Source organism: Vidua chalybeata, chromosome 8, assembly GCF_026979565.1.
Source record: "Vidua chalybeata isolate OUT-0048 chromosome 8, bVidCha1 merged haplotype, whole genome shotgun sequence".
NCBI lineage: Eukaryota > Metazoa > Chordata > Aves > Passeriformes > Viduidae > Vidua > Vidua chalybeata.
The window spans coordinates 6,007,986-6,030,154 of NC_071537.1; the positions used below are offsets into that span (position 1 = coordinate 6,007,986).

The 22,169-nt window shown below is 41.3% G+C and overlaps 1 protein-coding gene across 2 annotated transcripts in view; it reads left to right on the plus strand.

Annotated features, from left to right (window-relative positions):
- Positions 1–607: 607 nt before the first annotated feature.
- Positions 608–22,169, plus strand: part of CACUL1 (CDK2 associated cullin domain 1) — a 43,177-nt gene continuing 21,615 nt past the window's right edge. The window contains exons 1-4 of one of the 2 annotated variants that reach the window (XM_053949061.1): positions 608–974; positions 7,008–7,134; positions 10,976–11,078; positions 19,870–19,965. In XM_053949061.1, the coding sequence (XP_053805036.1) occupies positions 713–974; positions 7,008–7,134; positions 10,976–11,078; positions 19,870–19,965 (588 nt within the window). In that variant the 5' untranslated portion in view covers positions 608–712. The remainder of the gene's footprint in view (positions 975–7,007; positions 7,135–10,975; positions 11,079–19,869; positions 19,966–22,169) is intronic. The other variant, XM_053949062.1, reaches the window with a different exon arrangement.

The window sequence follows — 22,169 nt, forward strand, 5'->3', positions numbered from 1 at the left end:
CAGTCACAATTTGGTCCCGGAGTCCAAAAGCTGGTTTGGCACATCATGCATAGATCGCAGATTACAGCTTCAGCAAATGCACAGGCCTGCTCTGGCTGCTGCGTTGTTTCCATCTACACCTTTCCCACACCTGGAAGGGACCTTAAGGATGGTTCGTTTCCAAGCCCCTCGTGGGCAGGGACACCTCGCACGGTGCCGGGCCGGTGCCGCAGGGCGGGGAGAGGGTGTGACGAGTGACAAGTGACGAGTGACGAGTGACAAGTGACGAGTGACATCGCGACCGCGGTCCGTCCCTTCTGCCGAGAGCGGGCCCTTCCCGGCCGCCGCGCTCCCGCCAGGGGGCGCTGTGGGCACGGGCCCCGCTCTCCGCGCGGGCCCTGCCGGAGCCTCCTCGCTCCCGAGAGAACTTCCCTGGCATCGGGGAACCGGGAAGAGCGAGCCCCGGGCGCGGCCGGGGACGGACCCCGCGCCGGCCGCGCCTCTTTCTGCGCCCCGCCAGTCGCTCCGCCCCGCAGGACTACATCCCCCAGCATGCCCCGCGGCGGTGCCGCCCGGCGCGGCTGCCGCGTTCCGCCCGGCGCGACGTGTCGCGCGGCGCGGCCGGAGCTGGGCTGGGGCCCGGGCCGAGCCCGCCGAGCCCCGCCGGGCCTGAGGCGGCGGCGATGGGCGGCGGGCGCTGATCCCGCCCCGCTCCCGCAGCCAGGCGCCCGCCATGGAGGAGGAGAGCATGGAGGAGGAAGGCGGCGGCGAGGCCATGATGGACGACCAGAACCACAACAACTGGGGCGCGGGCGGTTACGGGCGGCACCTGCTCGGCGAGCGGCTGCTGCCGCCGGCCGGGCCGCCGCGCCCCGCGGGGCCCGAGCACAACGGCGCGGGGCTGCGGGGCTGCGAGCCGGGGGCTGCCGCCGGCAGGGTGGGGGCGGCCGGGGCCATCGCCGCCATCAACATCAGCGCCTCGACCTCCAAGTTCCGTGAGTGACCCGGGCCCGGGGGGGCCTCGCCTGCTGCGCTGAACCCGCTGCCCCCTCCCTGCCCGGCTCTTTCCTTCCCCGACCTGGTCTCGCCTCGAGAGGCTTCTCGAAGCGAAGTCAAGCGGGTTAAGGCGCCTTGGAAGGCGAAAATAACCTTTCCTCGCCCAGCGCCCCAACTTCTCCTGCTTTGCTGTCACGGTAGATGTGGCTCTGGGAGAGCCAGCGTGGGCAGGGCTCTCGGCTGGTTCTGAAGCCTTTTAGCTCCTATAGACTTTGTCTCTCCGCCTGGAAAACCTAGAAGCCTGTTTGGGATTGCTGGTGGCAGCTGTGGGCAGAGTCCCTGGAAAGGTCGTGCTGTCCCAGAAGGGATGAGCATCTGCAAAGGGCTGATGAGAACGACAGGGGGTTCATTTTCCCAAGTTAGCCCCAAAAATAGAATCGTAACATCAGAGAATGGTTTGGGTTGCAAGGGACTTTAAAGACCATATTGTTCCAAGCCCCCTGCTTGAGCAGGGACACCTTCCTCTAGACCAGGTTGTTCAGAGCTCCATCCATCCTCGCCTTGGGGGTTCCAAAATGGCTTTTGTGTGTAGCCTCTAACAAAAATGGCATTTTTTCCCTATTTTTTTCTGAGTTATGATCGAGGGAATGGAAGATTTTTTGCTGTAATTTTCAGTTCTACTTTTTTTCCAAAAGTCACTTTTCTGGGCAAAATATACCTTTTTTTTCCTCATAGACCATTGGAAAACTTGGATTTGATAGTTAAAAGCATTCCTGGAAGTGCAACTGTGTGATTGCCATGATAAAATTTTGATGGGAAATGCACTTTGTGTGTCCTCCCTGCTTTCCCCAGTGCTCTCTGACCTGTCCATGTCCAGAGGTGATCAAAAGCTCAAAGTTCAGGCTTCTGGATTTCTGCTTCTCGGGTAAGCCTGGCTTTTGTGGCACATGGCCAAGGCTGTTTGCTTTGAAGTTAAGACTCCCAGGCTCTGTGAGTTTCCTGGTACTTTGCCTGCCTTGCTTGTCAGGTCTCCAGGTACCTTGGGGTGGCTTCTGACCCCTGGAGACAGTTGAAATGAGATGTCGTTCGACCTTGCTAAACTAGGCTCTTGAAGTCCTACCCCAGACATTCAGAATCTTAGTTTTTCCTTCTGTTTCAGAATGAAAATGGTTTTCAAGCTGGATCTCCAGCAAGTGGGAAGGTGACTTTCCAGCTAATCCACAGTTTATGTCTGAGAGGGAGAAGCAGCAGCAGAGCATGATTTTGCTTAGGGTGTGGTTTTGGAGTTCTTGTTTTCACTTCTCTAGCACTGGTATCCCAACACAATATTTTACTGATGTTTTTGTTGTTGTTGTTATTTTCCTGCAAAACAGAAAATTCTCTAAGTTCAGTAGAACTTTTCCACACCTTTGTGTTGTGGATAGCTGTGGTGGTACATGTAAGTGAACAGAACAAGTCCAGTGAAGCAGTGTTGACTGACAACCTAAAGGAGCTGAGTTGGGCTCCTGCCTGTTCTTATCCTGGCTCTGACAAAGGATCACCTTTAATTTTCACCCACAGAAAAAGGGAGAAAGGTCTCTTTGGATAGAAATGTTCCCTAGGAGGGAATCAGTGTGTGCTGGATCCCTCCTGCCTGCTCTGTCCCAGTAATGGCAGAACATGTGTGGAGAAGTTTGCCAGTCCTAAGCTTGCTGGAAAAGTTGTCTGTTCTCTGCTGCATAAGGCAGTTCTGCAGTTGGATGAGCAATAACTCCTGCCTTGATTCATGATGCAGAGGCTGTCCTGGACAGTGTATCCTTCCTGTCTTTCAGAGGCTAAATCCAGTTCTCCTTCCTTGAGATTTTGGTAAGACTGAGAGCTAAAATTAGAATAATGCATAGTTCATTTAATAGTTTTTCATTAATAGCTTTTCTTCTACTTAAAGAAACTTAAGAAGAACTTCTATTTTGTAGTAAACTTAAAACTAAATATTTACAGTTGATCAGCTTCAGTCATAGCTGTCGATTTATAAAGCAGTAGTGTTGTGAAAAGTATTTTTCAAAGTTCATGAGGGAGAAAAGAAGTCAAAGAACTTTTAGTACTTTAAGAAGAACTCTTCCATAATAGTAATTGCAGCATAACCTGGTTGAGGTGAGCAATGAAGAGTTTCCATTTTGTTTCTTTTCTCCATTTCAAGAAAGGATGGTTATAAATGTTGTTGATGCCAGTGCCATTTGGGGCAGACACATGTGGCTGTGTGCATTGGCATATCCGCTAAATCTACTGCCTTCCCTCTTGCATCACATTGCTCAGTGCAGTGTGTGTGCACTGCTGTGTGGGCAAATGGTCTGATGAAGAAAAAGGTACTTCTACTAACCAGCCTTAATGCAGGCTGAGAAACAGGTCATAAAAATAGAATAGAATTGGAAGCAACCACTGGGCAAACTCATAAACTTGCTAATGTATGCTGGGGTGTGTCAGGCAGGAGGGCAGAGCAAAATCTGTTGTGAAAAGATGCACGTGGGGGCTGAGAAACAGGAAAGCACAGGGCCATGGTCTGTAGATGACTCTTGGACAACTCCCTGAAGAGTTTGTACACTTTAGCAAAATATTGAGGATTGTAGGGTGCACTGCTAATTGAGCAGTAAAGTTTCATGTATCTCACTTGGTGAGATGAAATACAGCTTCTGAAAGATGCTTAGTTGCTTTCTCTTGTGTTTATAGCCAGAATAAATGACAGATAATTGTCAGACTGCTCTCTGCGTACTTGGCAGTAGGTTGGATCAGCCATCCTGCTCTGCCTCTTGTATCTTAGCTACAGATTTGAAAAAGTGAGTGTGTGTTGTGTGTAAGGTTTTATTACCAGTTTAATGGGGGATATATACCTTCTCTTGATGTGTTTTTTTTTTTTTTTTAAGTGGATTTTGCCATTCTTTTCATTGAAGTTGATACCAAAGAATTTGGTAGGTTGAAGCAGACTGTGTTTCCATTATGACTATAATACTGATATATTTAGGTTATGATAGCTCATGCATATTCTTTTTTACTGAAATGGTTTCACTGCTGCATTTCTCTTAAAGCTTTCCTTTTGAACTTTTTTTGTATGGAAAAGCAGCAGTTGTTGCTCAAGATTTACTTGTGAAGTCTTTAATAATTTTCTGGAAAATGCTGAATTCTCTGGAAAATACTGACTTCTTTCGATTCTATTGGACAGATTTCTCTCCCAGCCCCACCTCCCCAGCCTTGCTGGAGTTGGATAAAATCCAGCATTCTAGCATGCTTACTTACAAAATATCAATGTCACTTCCCAGAAACCAACTAATTTGCAGTTTGGGAGTGGAAACTGTTGGGCAAATCCTTTTAAATCTTGAACACCTAATGTAGGGATAAACACTTAAGTGTGACATCCTAAAAAGAGAGAAAAATAAAAAATTAAAGGGCAATCTATCTTTCCTTGCTAAGGATGTGTGTGATTCCTTCCTTGTTGGAGGGTCTTCAGGCCACCCTTCACTTCTGTGTGCAAGAGCTGCCAGGAGAAAAAGGGCATTACTAACTTCTGATAATTATTAAAATTTTAAAGTACTTTGTTTTCTGGATTAGAAGAATAAAAATAGTGATTGTTCAGTTTGTAGTCTTGGATTTTTAGCTATGTAAATATTGTGGTTGGCTTAGTTTCAGAACTGAAGTGTGGAAATCAAATTACTTAGTACTTGTAAGATACTTTTGAATGAGAATGAAGCTTTTCTGGAATGTTACTGTGAATTTATCAGTAAATTTTCTATGTAGACTTCTCTGTGCAAGTCTCACGGGGCTTTTTGTAAAAGTATTTTGTCCTTTACCTGTGCAGCATGTCTAATGGGCAGACCTTCCTGTCTGCTGCTGCTTTCTTTTTCCATATTATAAAAAAAAAATTAAAAATTAACATCTCAACAGCCTGTTAAAATTATTTTGCAGTGTTCCCAAATCTTACTTGACTATTTTCTTCCAAATTAATAGGGCTCATTTAATATGTTAAACCAGATGTGGGCGTGATTATACATTGAAATCTTAAAAGCAAGACTTGGTCTAATGTTTATGCTGACTTCAGCTTAATATTTTCTGTGGAACAGAGTGGTTCTGTGGAGGCCCATCTTTTTTGGGGTAGCAGAGTAAAAAACAAAAGCTCAGGTTCTGCTGCTGAGTGTAAGCAGGAATAGTAAAGGTGCTGTGAGGGGCTGCTGCTGAGGACATCTGCCTGGAGTGTGGGCTCTGTAAGGGATGAGAACTCTGAGAAGGTGTTGCAAGGCAAGGAACAGGGGCTGAGTTTACTGCCAGGGAGGTGCTCTGCTGTTGCTGACTGCATGGGTGCTTTTACACGGGGGAGCTGACTTGTTGGACTTGTTAACTGAAATCCTGGTGGTTGTGTAGCCGCTCCTGTGACCCTGACTCGTTAACAAACAGTGATGTCCTTTCAGATTGCAGCCTGGGCTCATGGGGCAGTGTCCTGCAGCGCTTGGTAGTGGGGACCTGGTCACTGCTCAGACACTTTTAGGTTAACTGGATCTGATTCTGTAACAGCTGTGAAGGAAGAGGGCACCAGTGGCTGCAGCTGGATGAAGAGGACTCAGAGGTGCTGCACTAACATCCTTCTCTAAGCAAAGTTTCTGGCTGAAATACCCTAACACAACACACAAAGAAATCTGTAATACTTGCTCGTACAGATAGAGTTCCAACACTCCATGTTTCACACCTCTCTCTATTCCATGTTCTCTTTACAATCTTTTATTTTCCTCATGATACTCATAACTGTTTTGCCAATTTCCTTACAATTGTTCTTTATAATGCTGCCAAAAGTGACTCACTAGCCCAGCTCCTTTCAACTCCTTTGAAAATACCTTTCAAAAGTACTGCTTCTCAAACCCATCAGTGAATCTACATTTAGTGTATATTTAAAATTCATTGGTAACCAAAATATTTCTTTCCAGTGTTGTATCTAAAATGGTCTATGTGAGGTGAGAAGTATCTTTATTCTCTGTTCCATTTAGGCCAGACCCACAGGTGGAGTTCAAATGAAGAAATTATTCTAGATGTCCAAGGCTGGATCGTTTTGACCCTTTTTTGTTTTGATAGATTTGATTAGATTTCATTGCTTGAATTCAAATCATAGTTTCGATTGAGGTTCTGTTGGTTGCTGAGGGCTTTTTTGAGTGGGTGCTGTGAAGCTGTGGTGGTGTGACAAGGCAGCGAGGAAGTGCTGCGAGTAAGGCCCTGAAGGGAAGGTGTAAACTGTTGGAACTGAGCCACGAGTGGTTGGTTCAGAAATCCTCTCTGAAAAGAGAGAGATCCATACCCTTCTGTGGCTGTGAAGGTGCTCTGAGTCACTGGTGCAAGAGGGTTCAGTTGGGAAGCTCAGGAGCAAGGTCAGGGAGCAGTGGGGAACGTTAATTTAAACACTTCCTATTCTTCCCTGTGGTGATCTTTATCTACAAAAGGAGTGTAATTGTCCCTGCTAGAGGGGAACTGTAATGCAGATTCAGAAAAGTTGCCTGAAAGCCTAACTGCAGTTGAAGGCAGAGGGAATTGCATCATCTTTTGCACCAAGGAAGCTGCTGGTCCCACCTGAGACTTGTGAAATTAATACATCTGCTGGGAAGGAATATTCAAAAACCTACCAGTCTTGGCCAGAGCTTGTTCTCCTCAATGTGAAGATGCCGTGTTAATAATTGATTCTGAACTGCCACAAAGTTACATAATTTATTTGTCTGAACTAATCTTTTTATGAATTTTTATTCTTATATTTTCATGTTAGAACTCACAGGACTTTGCTTTTCCATGTTACTTAGGCCTCAGGGAAATACCGAAGCACTGATTTGGCAGGTGCTCTGATTTTATTTTTTGTAAATACAAAGGTACAAATTCAAGGCTTTAGTTTTAGATGAGGTTATTTTGGTGGAAGTGAGCTGTTCCCAGGTTTTTTGGCCTTGTTATTGGTGTGATCTGAAATCGCAAAATGTTCACTTGTTTCTAATCTTTTAGGTGAAGTTATTAAATCTATTACTGTCTTTTTCTTGCAGTAATGAATGTTATAACAATTGAAGACTATAAGAGCACATATTGGCCAAAGTTGGACAGTGCCATAGATCAGCTTTTAACTCAGAGTCCTGGTGACTACATCCCTATCTCCTATGAACAAATATACAGGTAAGGAAATACTTTAAATGCTACATAACTTATTTTATCTTTAAAAGCAAATGTTTATTTGGTTTTGCTGTCTATGCACATGTCATATTTTGTACCTTTGAGGAGACAAATGGGAAAGTTATAGGAAATACAGTAGTGTTTAAATGGTTAGAGTGTGAATAATAGATACGTATTTTGACATACCATGTTAACAAGAATAAATGCTAAAGAATTAAAATGCCTAACATTAATATTAAAATAAGCACCATCACAGTTGCTTAGTGTAATGTCCTAGGAAATGTATTAAAGTCTCAACATCCTGTTCTCCAAAGAAACTGGCATGGTAAGCAGTTGACTTAATGTATCAAAAGGCTTCTTTATGATAGCTAATAGGAACCAATTTGGTGTGGCTCATGTGCAGAAGGAAAGAGAAGCACCTGGTGCCAAGGTCCTTTGATGTAAATTGTCATTTGTGTGTTTTGCCTCAGGTGTTTTGGTGTGTTCTCCCCTTGCCAAGTTCCAGGCAGTTTGAGAAGGACACTCCTTTGGATCTCTGTTCTTGTCTGGAGAAGGCTTGGGCTGTAGCTGTCTTGGAGCTGCAGTTTGGTTTGAAAGGGATCTAATCACACACCAGAACTGCCCTTCAGGCTAAACTAGTGCTCAGTACTGGGGGTGGTGTGGGGTTTGCTTCCCCATCACACTGCTGCCCCAAACCAGAATGCTAAATGCTGTAGAGACCTCACAGTTTCTTAAGAGATGAACTAAATTGGAGATGTTTGTTCTGTAGGTGGCAGGTATTCAGGGTGTTGGTGAACAGGATGGAAAGTGGGTGACTGCTGCTGGATTTACTGCCCCAGATGCTGTTAAAACCCCTGGCCCTTGCACAACTGTGGCACTGCTGTCTTAGTTTTCTTCACCAGTGTTGATCTCTGTGCAATAATGCTGCCAGCTCCGGTCACTGATGGCTGCTTTTGAAGACTTTCAGCTCTGTTATCTCATGCCCATTTGCTCTTAGCTGCTTTGTCTCTGCAGTTTAAAACTTTGGATTAGGAAAGCAGATAAAAGAAAGGCAGGTGTTCAGTTTTGCCCCTTAGTTCCCATTGAAAACTTCAAGAAACTTCCTCTTTCCTCTCCAAACTTTTGGAACTGCTTTTAACAGGACTCAAAGATCAGTCATCATGTATATAAATAATTGAGATGGTTGTTTGAATTAAGGGAGTCAGCTTTAGTGTATGTAATCAGAATCCTTTCCCACCTTGGAATCCCCAATGTGCAAACAGTCTGCAGTAAGACATCTCTCAAAAGTGGTCTCTGATAATGAGTAGGTGTGCAAAGTTAATGGTTTAATTATACCTGGTTATGGTTTGCAGATAACTGGACTTCATCCTTGTCATCTTTCTACTCCTATAAAATTTTATTTACTGAAGGAATACTGGGTTTTGAGTTTCTCCTGGATAAGCCCTGTACATCTGGGGCACTTGGTGCAGGACTCTCATGATACATGGATATCTGTTGCATATATTTTACTATTACCAAAGCTAAAGATTTTCCATAGTTTAGTGTTACTGGTAGAGCTGGTATGTCAGTTTTCCTTTAAAAATTATGTCTGGGATTATAATTACTCTGCCACAGCCGCCTCCAACCAGGAGATTGATTTTGGGTTTTTTAAAATATTTTCAGACTGTTCCTTTGATTGACAGTCTAGACAAGATAGATTGGCAAGGGAAAGCTAATTGATTTTTTTTTAAATTGAATTTAATAAGGATGTTTGCTTGGAGTATTTTTGAGAGTCTGTAGCAGACTTGAAGTTTAGATCTTCTCTGCTTCTAAGCCAGTTCTTTAGTCTGAAAAATTGATTGTTTCTGTGGTTCAAACAGCTACATATATATATATATTTTTTCTTTACAGTGAAACTGACATGAAAATACAGTAGTATTCTTGGTCATCTTTGTGCTGACTAAAGGAATCAAGTTTTCCATAATGCAAACTCAAAATACATTATTAGATACTCAAATATTTGGGTATTTGCTATATTTGACATAGTCAATGATAGCTGTAGGTGTTTACTCCCCAGCAGTGAGAGCTGGGAGATAACCTCCAAGGTGTGATACAGATATTTACCATAGATCAGTTTATCTGTAACATATCAAAGTGTTATTAGTGTCTGTTTTCAACTGTGAGTCCAAAGCCTGTCTGTGCATAGTCACTTCCAGTTATAAAAGGGTTGGATAAATTGGCAGAGAGGTGTGAAGGAAGGTTTGAGGTGAGGAAAACATGAGCAGCTAAGTTGTACTTCTGGCAGTCTCCACTGCCTCCCAGGTGCAGTGAAGTTTTCTGTTCCTCAGGACAACTTGGAGAGCTTGGATATTCATCCACTGCTTACCCTCTTAATGTCCTTTTTGGGATTTCCTATTCCTAAGGTGTTTGGTTATGTTAAAGAACTAACAAGAACTAACTTCTTTTGGGTAATATCAGAGCAAGGATGATTCACAGAATTAGCCCACAGTCAGGAACTGAAAACAGGATCTCAAAATGGAGAAGGAACCTCTAAGTAGAAGTGTTCAAGTAAAATGTAAACACACCCTGTGTGTACATGGGAAGACTGGTGGTTGACTACAGAACATGTTGCAGAAATAGAGGCAGCAATAGTGTGTGTAACACTAAGGAGAAGTGTACTTTAAATATCAGTTTAGTTGCTTACAGATAAAGCAGTCAACTTGTGGAAGTGGCTGTGTACTGGTTAGCTGTGGAGTAAACAAATGTGTGGCCATTTGCTGTGGTTACCCAGCTGGCTGATTTTGTAAGAGATCACAAAAATCAGTTTCACTTTTCTTATCAGTGTTTCTCTCTTTGATCCAAACCAAACTGATGCTTTTGCTCTTAGCAAAGAGCATTGTGCCAAAATACATTTTGCAGTTGCTTGTTTCAATGTAGGATCTGCTATTGGTAGACTTGATATGAAAGAAAAAGAATGACTTTGACTGATAATATATAAATAATATCAAACTCTTGGATTTGGCAGCTAAATTTTGAAATGCTGACTGAGGAGTAAAAGCTGCTTGGTACAGATGAAGGTTGGTGTTAGTCCTGACAGTGATGACTACTCCAATAATATCTTGCTGAAAGTAATAAATGTATTTGTTTTACAACTGCTGTAAATATGCCTTCAATGAATAGCCTTGTTTTGCAGAATTGCAATATGAAAGAAATAAAAGTGTTCTTAAGATTCAAAGGTGGCACTGAAAACCAGACATAACACAGCAAAGCCACAGAATGCAGAATTAGTTTTATTGCCCTTTTTCTGCATCTTTCTTTATTATGAAAATGTAAAATTTTCTTACAATTTAAGTAACAAAGAATGGAGAAGCATGTTTGGGTCTGTAGTTGTAGAACTCTTGTCATTTCTTTTTAACATTACCATGGTTTTGATGCTACTTCTATGATACTTGTCAGCATTCCCCTTCTTTTAGTAAGGGTTTTGCCCTAGAATATTCATAAAATTGTTAAACCTGCTTATTTTAATGGAGACTTCATTCACAAAGGAGAGACAAAAGCCAGAAGTAGGAATGTGCTGTTGACAGAACTGTCCTGGCTGTTTTGAAGTGCACTGTAAGAGAACTCATTGTAAGTTAAAATGAAATTGGGGAGGGGGAATGGGATGGACGCCCTGGAGCCTCCAGGGGAGCCTTAAGAGCCTGCTGGAGCTCATTCCAAGCTTAGAACTGTATTTAAAAGTTCAACAATCATTCAATTAACTCTGTAATCCTCTAAATTGAAACTTGAACAAAATGTTTTGAAGTCTGTTACCCTTCATTGCAAACTGTTGTAAGTTCATTGTTTGTTCCTATATTTGTTTCTGCAGTTGTGTGTATAAGTGTGTATGCCAGCAGCATTCGGAACAGATGTATAGTGACCTAATAAAAAAGATAACTAACCACTTAGAGAGAGTCTCAAAGGAGCTGCAGGTAAGAAGCTGCACAAGCTAATTCTCTCTTTCCTGGGATCTGTGATTATATCAGAGCAGTATGTAGGTGGCCCATGGAGGGGATTGCTATTATGACTGATTTATATTAAGTTACAAAATTGTCAACTTCTTCACTCACTAATGGGCTGTCAGACAGAAAACCAACTACTAGATCCAAGGTATGGCACTGCCAGACCTTGGAGATCTCAACCATGTGGAGAGCAATGGGTAAACCTAAATGTATGATACAGAATGAAAGAATGGAGAATGGGAAATCTTAAGTATAATCTGGGATGTAAATACCTCAGTCAAAGTGATCTGAGCACATGAGATAAATGTCTGCCATTCCTGTGTAAATGTCTGTAAACTGTTTATGGTTCTTACGCACCACAAGCAGCACAAAAGGGAAAATCTAAAGGAAAAAAACTAAGTGAATTAAATATAGATTGTGAAGTATAAGTTAAGAATTATTGCATATGGAGTTCCATTACAGCTTATTCTGCATTTTTCTTGCCTATCTGTAGATGTCAGTGGTTTACAGCAGTGCTAATATATACAGTTTGTATATCCCTATCCTTCTCTGCATCTTACTTGTGTATCCATGGTTGTTTTCATGTGTGTGCCTGGTTGAACATTCCTTTTAGACTAGAATCTTCAGATATGGACTTGAAATTGTCGTTGTGGCAGCAACACTGCTTGATTTTTTTTTTTTTTTCCCCTGAAGCTTTCTCACTTCCATAACTGATGTTTGACTTCTGTACTTATTTGCAGCGCATGAAGTAGAGAAAACACATGCAAAGAAACCCTAAACTACAGCAGCTTCTTCAGTGTTTCTAACACATTGATAACTAATTTAGGTCAGCCTAAAACAGTCTTAATGCTTTAACTGCATCAGATATTTCTGGCTAAACGTGCATTCCCAAAATATATAGCACGGTGATCTCTCTGATGTCCTTTTTGTTGTGCTGTTTTCCTCTTGTGCCTTTCCTTATAAAGATATTTAATAGGCATGATATTTGCTAGGTTCTTTCTTTTTTTTTTCTTTTATGTTCTCTTTTATTCCTCATGGAGTGACAGCCTCAGTATTCTGCAAAAATTGCTTGAAGTTGGTGAACATAGTATTTAAAATAAAGCCTTCCCTTGGTTCTGCTGAGGTGGTGCAGCCTGTACATTTTTTCTTCTGTTTGTGAGAACTATGAATCATTTCAGCTATACAGGTTTGGCCAGTTCTTCTGATATATCCCATGGTAATACACAGCTTTAGTTTGATTTGAATTTGGGAATACCCCAAATTCTTTACTTGCTAATCCTTGACTCTTTTCTCTTAAGTCCCAAAACTGAGGCAGCTGATTTTAAAGTTTGTTTTAGCACATATGAGCCTAAATACTTCTGCCTAAAAATAAGGCTGCCTTCTGAATATCAGCTTCTTGAAAGAATAATTGAGACAACTGTTTAATGCAATCTTAGCCTTGCAAAAGCTTCCTTATGTAGGTTAGACACACCTGTAATATAACACGATACAATCCTTGAGTCTGACGTGTGAGCATGACTTGGCTTTTGGATGACAAATGGATCTGTTTGAGCTGCTGGAGGTAAAACTCTCTTGTGCCTCAAAAAATTATTCTATAAAGAAGCTGTTTTAGCTGTGGGTTGTGAAATTTACTCCTAAGAAATTACTCTGCTACAATATGTTTTATTATCCTGATACTTCTTCAATCTTACTGTATTTTGGTGACATTCAGTCACTCAGGATTTGTGTTGAAAATGCAGTTCTAAATCTTTACCCTAGCAATAGGGTAACAATAGCAAATAGCAAATTACTTTGTAAATGTTGGTTGCTTGGAAGTTCCTGGTTCCCACCGGCAAACAATGAAAAAACCTATATATGTGAATCCTTTTAATGCACAGTTTGTGGTGTTTTGCTTTTTGACATTATCTCATACACCTGCCAACAACATTTAAAAGTTTTGTTTATTTGGCAAGCTTTGACTTGATGCAAGTTGTTGGTTTTTAATGTTCAGAGATGCAAAAGTAGTCCAGTAGAAGCAGGGATGCTGGTGTGTTTAAGAAAACAGATGGCTATAGAAACTGAAATGGCAGACAAATGCAATGTCTTTATCTGGACAGGGCAGCACTTTCTTTGCATTGCAGTGTAACAGTTAAATGGCAAGTGGGCTACAGAATGTCTGCATGTAACCAACATGCCAGAGCAAGCTGTCTCCTACAGGAACCACTCATCAACAGCCAAACCAGTAAAACCTAGATACCAAACAATAAAAGTGGGAGCACCTCAGGGGACTGGTCAGACTTGCTCTTGCATGGATTTAGTCTTAATGGAGTTTGGTTTCTCTCTTTGGGGCATTCACTGCAGAAACTCCCTATATATATTTATTCCCCCCTCCCTGTATGTGTAGCCCTGTGCTTGCCTGAGCAGCTGGCGAGTGAGCAGAGTGATGGACACTCATGTCCTGAGCTGGGTGTCCCAGGCACTGTGCTGGGACACTCAGAACGAACCCTTGTTGTCCTGTGTGACTTCTGCTTTTCCAGACTGCAGGACAGCTTGTGTGGTGTTGGTGTTTGTTGTCCTGTGTGTTCCTGAGAGTTTGTTTCGCAGCTTTTCAGCTTGAGAGTTACTGTCAGTGGTGGCAGAGGCCACAGGAAAATGTGGCTGGGCTGGTGTATTTCTGCATGTTGGGCATTGGGTGAAAAGCAGTGAGCAGTGCTTGCTGAGAAATGGTACATTTAGATGAGATGAATTGTTTGTCATCAGACTGATTTGGGGCCTCCTGTATGCCAAGCCATTTCCAGCTCCTTCATTACTGCATCAGTCAGTTAATGATCCCTCTTCACACTGCTATGGAGAGACTCACAGCAAGGATTGCTTTCCTTTTCTGCAGCTGATGTCTGACCAGCTTCTCTGAATTAGTTAAGACAGAGTTTTACCATGTGGACTTCCACTAATTGAGAATTCAGTCTCCCTAATTCCTGAGCTGATTGAAATTTTGGATTTTGTCAGCTTAAAAAAATAACGTGTCGCTGTAGAAAACACAAATTAACTTGTTTCCTGTTGTCTTGAGGTCTGTGAAGCCTGTAGCATGCAGATGATTTTTCTAAGATGCTTTATTTGGAAACATTTCACTGGTAATGGACATGGTTCATTATGTTGTGGTTTAAAATAATGTCAGCTGTTTTTGTGGGTAATTGCTGAGTCATTCAGATGTATGAGGTAGGGTGGATACACAAACATATGCTTTCAAATTAAATACATCTCTTTAAAGTGAGTAAAACTGTATTTGCATTAGGCACTAGTGTTTCTGGCTTAATTTATTCTTATGCACTCCAATAAAGTAATTTAAAATCAAGCACTTTACCATTAGCACTTCAGCAAAAGATGCTGGAAAGTACTCAAAGCATTGACAATCAAAATGCTCTGTGGCTTTGAGCCTGCTTGTTACAAATGTAGCTTTCTTGTGCAGGTGCAGTGCAGTATTTTCCTTTTAGTTAGAATAAACTCAGTGCTTCCTTTTTGAAATGATTGAGGGTTGAAAACCATTTATTTGTCATGTTGCACCTTTTATTTGTCTAGAGGAGAGATAAAAAGGAATGTGTTGTTTTCTGTTTGTGGTGGGTTTTTTTAATGACGATGAATTCTATTTTTTTATAATGAACATGTCTGCACTGGAGTCACTGATGTTAGTAGATGATTTGCATGTCTGCTGTTAAGCCCCCAGGACCTGCAGGTTTATAGTCTTTGTTGTGCAATGCCAGAAAGGTTTCCTGCCTGATATTAATCGTTACAACTTCTCAGCCTTTTGTCTTAGCTCTCAAACCAGTCAGTGCAGTGTATGAAAGTATTGTCCCACTTGCTGTTCCTTGGGAGAATGTGTATGGGACTCAGGTGTCCTGAATGAGGGCTTTAAGGTGCTCAAAAAAGCCCTGGTGAAGGTATCAGCAAAAGCAGCTTTAATATTAAAGTGAATTCATTGCTGTGAGTTTCACTGAACTGAATCAGATCACATGGATGATTTGAACTCACATGGTAGAAACCAGAAGTGTTACAAATGTTTGTATCTCTGTGCGTGGACACCAAAAAGATGCCTTTTGACTTGAAGTAGTAGAGGTGATCATATTGCCAGAATTGCCATTAAAAATGACACAACCATCAGCAAGTTAAGCTGAGAGGAGCTTTCTTGCCCACAGCTTTTTGGAAAGGCTTGTAGTCCTGCAGCTCTTTTTAGTGGCTTCTCACACTGCACTAGGGCTGCGGACCTTGTTGCAGTTATAAAAAGATACAAGTAAGTACAGCAGAAGTTAATATGTATTTAATAGATAGAAAAGTTTCTGAAGATTTCTTACTGCTACACAGTTTTGATGGTCTTCAGATACAATATCTTTTTGTTCTACTAGCATGTAAAATGGAAATGGAGCATGGCCCACACCTGCTAACCTGCTGTAAGAGAGTTACATGAGAAAATGTCATGAGGCTTTGAACAGGTTTGAGTGCAGGCTTGACTAGAAAGACACACTCTTTGAGTCAGTTGTGCTTTGATTTGATGTCTGCTTTTTGTAAAATGTTTTAATAATACCAATGTCTAGTGAGGCAGACCTGGGCATCACATACATTGCAAGGCAAGGTAAACAAATTACATTTTCTTGAGAAAGAACAAAGAGTGGTTTAGAAGATTCAGACCACTTACATGAATAACAGGTTAATTTGTGTAGTCATAGCCATTCTCCCTTTTCACTTGGCAGGCGTGGGAGGGATGCTGCAGCATATGTACTGGCATTTTGGCAGGGAGCATATTCCCAGGAAAATGGAGCTGCCCATTCACCATAGGAATGTAAGCTCTACTACACATACTGCTGGTTGTGCCAGACAACTCTTCATAAACAGTGTTGTCTCTGTTTCTTTCTTGTGAGCCATTTCTGAGTTGTTTTGAGCCAGCAGCTGCCTTCTGATTTCATCTGTTCAGTTTAAGAATGATATTGAGACTGGTTTTCAAGCTCAAAAAACCAGTATGTTTTTCAGATGCATAGTTTCTTGCCTGCAAGTGCATTGAAATGCCTAGATATTAGATTTCAAATAAGGACAGGGTAATTTAGTACACAGGATCTCCAGCTGCTTGTTTTGTTTGACTGTGTCTTGTATGTAATCCTTTCCCAAAAGTGTTTTTTTATTACTTCTCATTTCTGTTGGTGCTGAGATGTCCACTGTGGTGTGTAAGGAGATGAAATTGTGTCTTTAACATCAGCTTTTAAACAGCAGCCATAGTATTTTATTCTAAGAAGCAATTGACTCACAACCAAGCTGAAGATGTTAAGCAAATGCAACTGCATCAGAGTTTGAGAAATCCATCCAAACATTCAATGCTCCTGTGAACAGACACACAATACAATTGTTGCTGGAAAACTGTTCTTAACCCTACAAGTGGTAGATAAGAGCAAATGTAGGAGAGGATTTAAACTGTCTGCCTGTATTGAGTGTTTTAAAAAAACCCCAAACAATCCAAAAAACCCAATAAACTTACCAAAAACATCCCCAAACCCCTGAATTGACAGTTTGATAGGATTCAGGATGAGGAGTGAGGGAATGAGGGATTCTCTTTTTTCCTGGAAAACCTTAAGCTAGGAGCATATATTTTGTATTTTTGAATGCCTTCTATAATACATCCCTCAGGTAAGAAAGGAGTGGGTTTAAACACTTAATAGTTGCTGAGGAGTTGTAAGAAGTAAATATCATGCTTAATTCTGCCCCATCCCTTGTAATTTAAACTGCTGAATGTATGTATTCTCTTTTTTCTGCACTAGGACCAGGAGTAAAAAGTGTCAGCCAAAGCAGGCTTTTGGGTTTTTTTTCTTGTAATAGCTATATCTGAATAAGTATAGACTTAAATGCAAGTTGTGCTGTAATGATGGCCACTCAATATAGAAATCTTAGCAACTTCTATTTACTCATGAATTTGTTGCCATGTGCTGCTTTTCAGTTTACACAGTTCAAAGAGTTTATATAAAACTATTCCGACTCCAGTTACTGTCCTATGAATGTGAATGTAGAGATGTGGAGAAAGATCCTGTGCTGAAGCAAATAATTGATTTCAGTCTGGCAGTTTGGAGCAGCTGTACAGTAACACTGTGATGAACAGAAAACAGATGGTTCTGTTTTCCCCACACAGATTACAGTAATTCATAGATGAGCTGTGAAAATACTATTATTGATTTCTCTTTGGCTTGGGTATTTTGGTAGTTTACAAATCAAGCTTTAGTTGAGCAGAGTTTGATTGTCAAGCTTGCTTTTTTTTGTTGTTGTTGTCCATCGCTGTTACTGTCTTGGCTGTTGAGGCTTGGCATGAAACGCTGTCAGGAGAATAAAATTGAAAAGTGACATTTCATGCTGATAAAGCAGACAACACCATCATTTCTGTATTTCAGAGGTTAAAACCAAGGCCTGATACTTGCCTGACACCAGTGGGGCACTTCCTCTGAAGCCGTCAGAACCTCTCTTGGCTTTTTTTGTCTTTATCCAGAGCAGTTGTTTTCCACTTGATTGCAAGGCAAAGTGGTGGTTGACAGCTCCCAGGTATCCTTCCATTAGAGGGCTCCTGAGGTCATTCTCAGCTGTTGTACCCTCATAAACAGCTTCCCTTACTGTGACATGGTCTTTGGGAGCTGAGCTCGCAGAATTCTCATCTGCAGAGAGGAAAAAAGATATCTGTGCTTATATCCCCCATCAAAAGTGTGGCAGACTGGCTGCACACATTGCCTGGGATTAAATCTCCACTGCCCAGACAGCTTCTGACTGTGTTTTTTTCCTTGTTGGCTTTATTGTTGTTTTGGTTTTTTAATGAAAATGGCAGTCTATCAGTGGGAGAAGAGTGGTGCCCTGTGTCAGGGCTATGTTCTCCTTTTGTCTGACATGTTCTTTCACATAGAATTTTCCTTTTTCTTTAATCTTAGAAGCTGTATACAAATCAGAGGGTATAGCCATATTTAAAGTTGAGGTTGAAAAGGAGTGAAGCAGGAATACATACTGCTTAGAATGCAGATTTCATTGCATGTTATTTGCAACAAATTGTATATGTAGCTATATATGAAAGGGAGTCCTTGGAGCTCATAGCCACTTTTATACGTTGTTGGCATTTTGAACTAAAATTGTTGGCCACCCCTGAGAACTGCATTTGCAATGAGATTAAAACCTTATAATCAAAATGAGGAATAACCATATATAGCCTTTGGCAACTACATAGGGAATAACACTCTTTCTTCCTTTGCCAGTTTTGCTTTCCTTTCTGAACTGTCTGCTCTGTATTGGTGTTTGCTGTGAAAATTATCCACGTGTTCATTGAACATATTAAGAAGGGAGGCAAAAGAAGCTATTTTAAGGGGAAAAAAGTCATACATTTAGAATATTTAATAGAGCAAAATATCAACATAAAATTTAACTTTTCTCTTAGGCCTGCTGGTGAATGTCCATACAAAGGCTGAAAAATGTTTGTGAAGATAGCTTTAAATTCTGATAGGGTGGTTGAGCTAAGCCTTGAGTGTTTCTCATGCCACAGAGAATTCTTTGGCTTTAGGAAAATCTTTGAACTTGTTTTCTTGCAAGATCCCAGTTATTGCTGTATTCTTCATCTTCTTTTGGCTTGGTGCTGTCAGAGGGGAAAACAGTTCAGGGGAAGAGAAGTTTTGCTTCCCATTGGCAGGCAACACTTTGCCCTTTCTATAAGTGTATCTATATATGTGAGCAGTGAGAACTCGGGCAGCCACCCAGCCCCTCTGGAAAGACCAAAGCAGGGCTTGGGCCAGAGGTAGGGCAGTGTAAGGGGGAGGATTGGGGTGGAGAAGTGGATAGTGGAGGAAGACATTGCTGTAGCTCCACTTCCAGCTGTGGATATCTAAGTGCACTTCTGAATGCTCCAGTGCAGCTCCCCTGCAGGCCTCCAAATGGGTATTGTAACAGAAGCAGTGCTTAGTGCTTCCCATTCTTCTGGTTCTCTTCTCAATTTAACTTCACCTGCTGTTGAACAGATCTTTTAAGCTTCCTTATCCCCTTCTTTGGGAAATAGGGTATTGTAGCCAGAAAAAATAGCACATTCAGGTTTTGTGTAGCCAAGTTTAGGCTGGGGCTCCAGGGGGATGCTGTGTGCTGGAGCACGGCTGGATTTCCACAGGCCTAACCTGGGGCGTGAGACCTGAGTGCAGAGTTCTCTCTGAAGATGTTGCTGCTTTGTGAAGCTGAACCCCCTGAACACTTGCCTTGCCTGAGGTGACCCAGCAGTAATGGAAAGGTTTTCTGTGGAGGGCAGTGTTCCCTGGAGCTGGAGGATGTGCCATTCACCAGCTCAGCTGCAAAGCAGCAGCTTAATGCCACCCTGCTCTGGTGGAGGCAAAGCTCAGGGGAGGTGGGAGCACACACAGCAGCACTTGTGCAAATTTGGTTATGGATTCTAGGCATGACAGCTGGTGCTTTCAAAACAAACCTCTGGTCTTTCAAAAGTGTTTTTATTTGCATATGCCAAATGTCAGCTTGTTACAGACTCACTGTAGTTCTTATTGAATGGACCTTGTGCTGGGCACTGATGTATAGTCCTAGGAAAACCTAGTTACTGAAGGGAGATTGGTTTTGCTGGAGGGAGTTAGAGCAGAAACTCTGGAATGATGTGTGGCTTGCTTTGTGTGAACCTAGTGTATCAAATCCTTTGTAGTTGTTTGAGTTTGTTGTGAAAGCATAGCCCATGCTGTTCCAGATCTTTCTCTTGTTCAAATTACAACCTGACTTTTACGGTTTCTTGCAGGCCAGCCCTCCAGATCTCTATATTGAAAGATTTAACGTAGCTCTTGGACAGTATATGGGAGCATTGCAGAGCATTGTGCCTCTTTTCATATATATGGTAAGTTTTAGAAAATTCTTTTCAAATAAATATGTCCATACACAAGATGCTGACTGAAAGTGAAAAGAATAAAATGCAGCTATAATGATTTCTGACATGTAAAACTAATGATTCGTGCCTAGTTTTGGTGCCTGCCTAACAATGCTAATCAAATTGTATGGGGAGAGGAAGGGGAAGCCATGCTTTTTAAATGCAGAGTTTTGCAGTTGGTTTCTGCCCTAATACTTCTTTCCTGGGAGTGGGGAGAATGGTTTTGATTTTAAAGGGAAAAAAAGCCATCTCAAATAGTTAATTATTGATATATTTTTGTATAGAGATAATTTACTGACTTGTTAAATTTTGGCCTCTTAGTTTGGTCAGGTTGTGGAGATGATTAAGTTTTGCTTTCAAATAGTACAGATTCAGAAAATACAGAAAGAAATGTGGCTTGGAAATGTCTTCATCATTTGATAAAGCAGTTCAGAGTGTTTGATGGATGAAACCAAAATAATGCTCATAGCACTGTCAGTTGTACTTGGAGTGGTTCAGAAACCAATAATTTGCATCCTTTTTGTCAAAGTACCTGAACTCCTATAGCCTTTTTTTTTGTGGTAATGAATAACTTAAGCTTGAAATTTGTCCTTCTCCCAGAAACTGTCCTTGTTTTGGCATCACTTAGAAGTGGAAAAAAAAAAAGGATTAAGTAAGCCTCAAACTCTTCAAAGTTTTTCTCATTGGTAGTTTCACAGAGTTTGAGACGTAGTAGCCTTTAGGAGGCTCCCCTGTGTCTCAGTGAATTTAGGTAACTTGCTACAGTATTTTGTCATTGTGTTACCATACAGATTTGTTGCATTAAAAGAGGAATTTGCCTTTCTTGAACTTGGTGTCTTCTAATCTGCCCTTTTATCTGGTTCTGTTACCTGTTAGTTCCTCTTGCTGCCAAAAGCAATGCTGACTTGGCTCACCTGTACAGCTGCTTTATAGGGCTAATGGCAAATTCGCTGTCATACTTTATCACTGAAATAATTTTAGTGTTGTGCATGATGTGGGAAATATGTCTAGAGAAGTCAGGGTGCCAGATGTGTTTCTTAGTTTTTTCTGTGTGCATTTGGAAGTACTTTTATGTACAGGTACTCTTACAATTGTAGTGTCTAACCAAGTTTTCTCATACAGCAACAACAGTTTCCTCTCTTTGGTCCAAAAGTACAATTGAAAAGTAACTGCAAGAGGTGAAAGCCTAATTAAAGTCTAAATTACAGCTTTGCAGTTACTTTAATAGATACTTTTCAAAGCATTTTGAAGTGGACCAAGTTGTTAAACTCTGCCTTTATGTCAGAGGTGAGGAGAGGCTTTCTCTTTCTGTGATTGCTTTAATCAGGGATTTCCAAGGCTGTTGAGTTGCTCTTGAGGACTTTGTTCTGAAAGGGTAATTATAATGCTTCTTAGGAAAACTTTTAATATGCATTTAAGTATTTTTAAAATCTATGAAGCTGAGGAAAAACTAAAGCTTTTATATAGAATTGGAATATGGCATAAAACTCAGTCCTGTGTGTCTTAAAAGCAGCAGCAGCCTTTTTCTTTCCTGATATGTACCAAAGCAGGAAAGGTGATTTCTTACCTTGTGTGGTGACCAAGGGGTGTTTCCAAGCTTATCAGGGAGGGTGGCTGAGAGGACTGACCTTGCAACTGAGGGAGTTTCCTTTTACTTCTTTTGCTGGAACCACTTTGTTTTTTCACGTGGTGATGGATTTTTTCAGTCTTAGGCTGCTGCAGCAGATTTGTCAGAAAAGCATGGTGGCCAAAAGACTGAGATTCTGTGGGTTTAGGCTCCTTCAGAAGTTCAGGGATGTAACTGAAGGTAAAGCAAATGAAACTGGAAGTCAGCGTCATACACAGTGCTTTGTTCCTTGCAGAAAACTGTTTTGCAGATTTAAGTGGGATTATTCTAGGTGCTTACAGATTGTACATATCACAATGTGCTGCACACATGAATGAAAAAATATTTCCACTTGAATAAAAAATAAAATTTAGATGATATATTTTTCTTATAGAATCTCAGTTTTTCATTTTACTTTGAGATATAGCTGAAAATCTGTTATTTTACCATGTTATATGAGCCTAACATTTGTGAGCACTGTGGTTTTGGGATAGTTAAATTTTTTTTCATTGCCTCCAAAATATTGTAATCCCTACTGAGTAGTATTGCATTTTGTTGCTTATCAGCT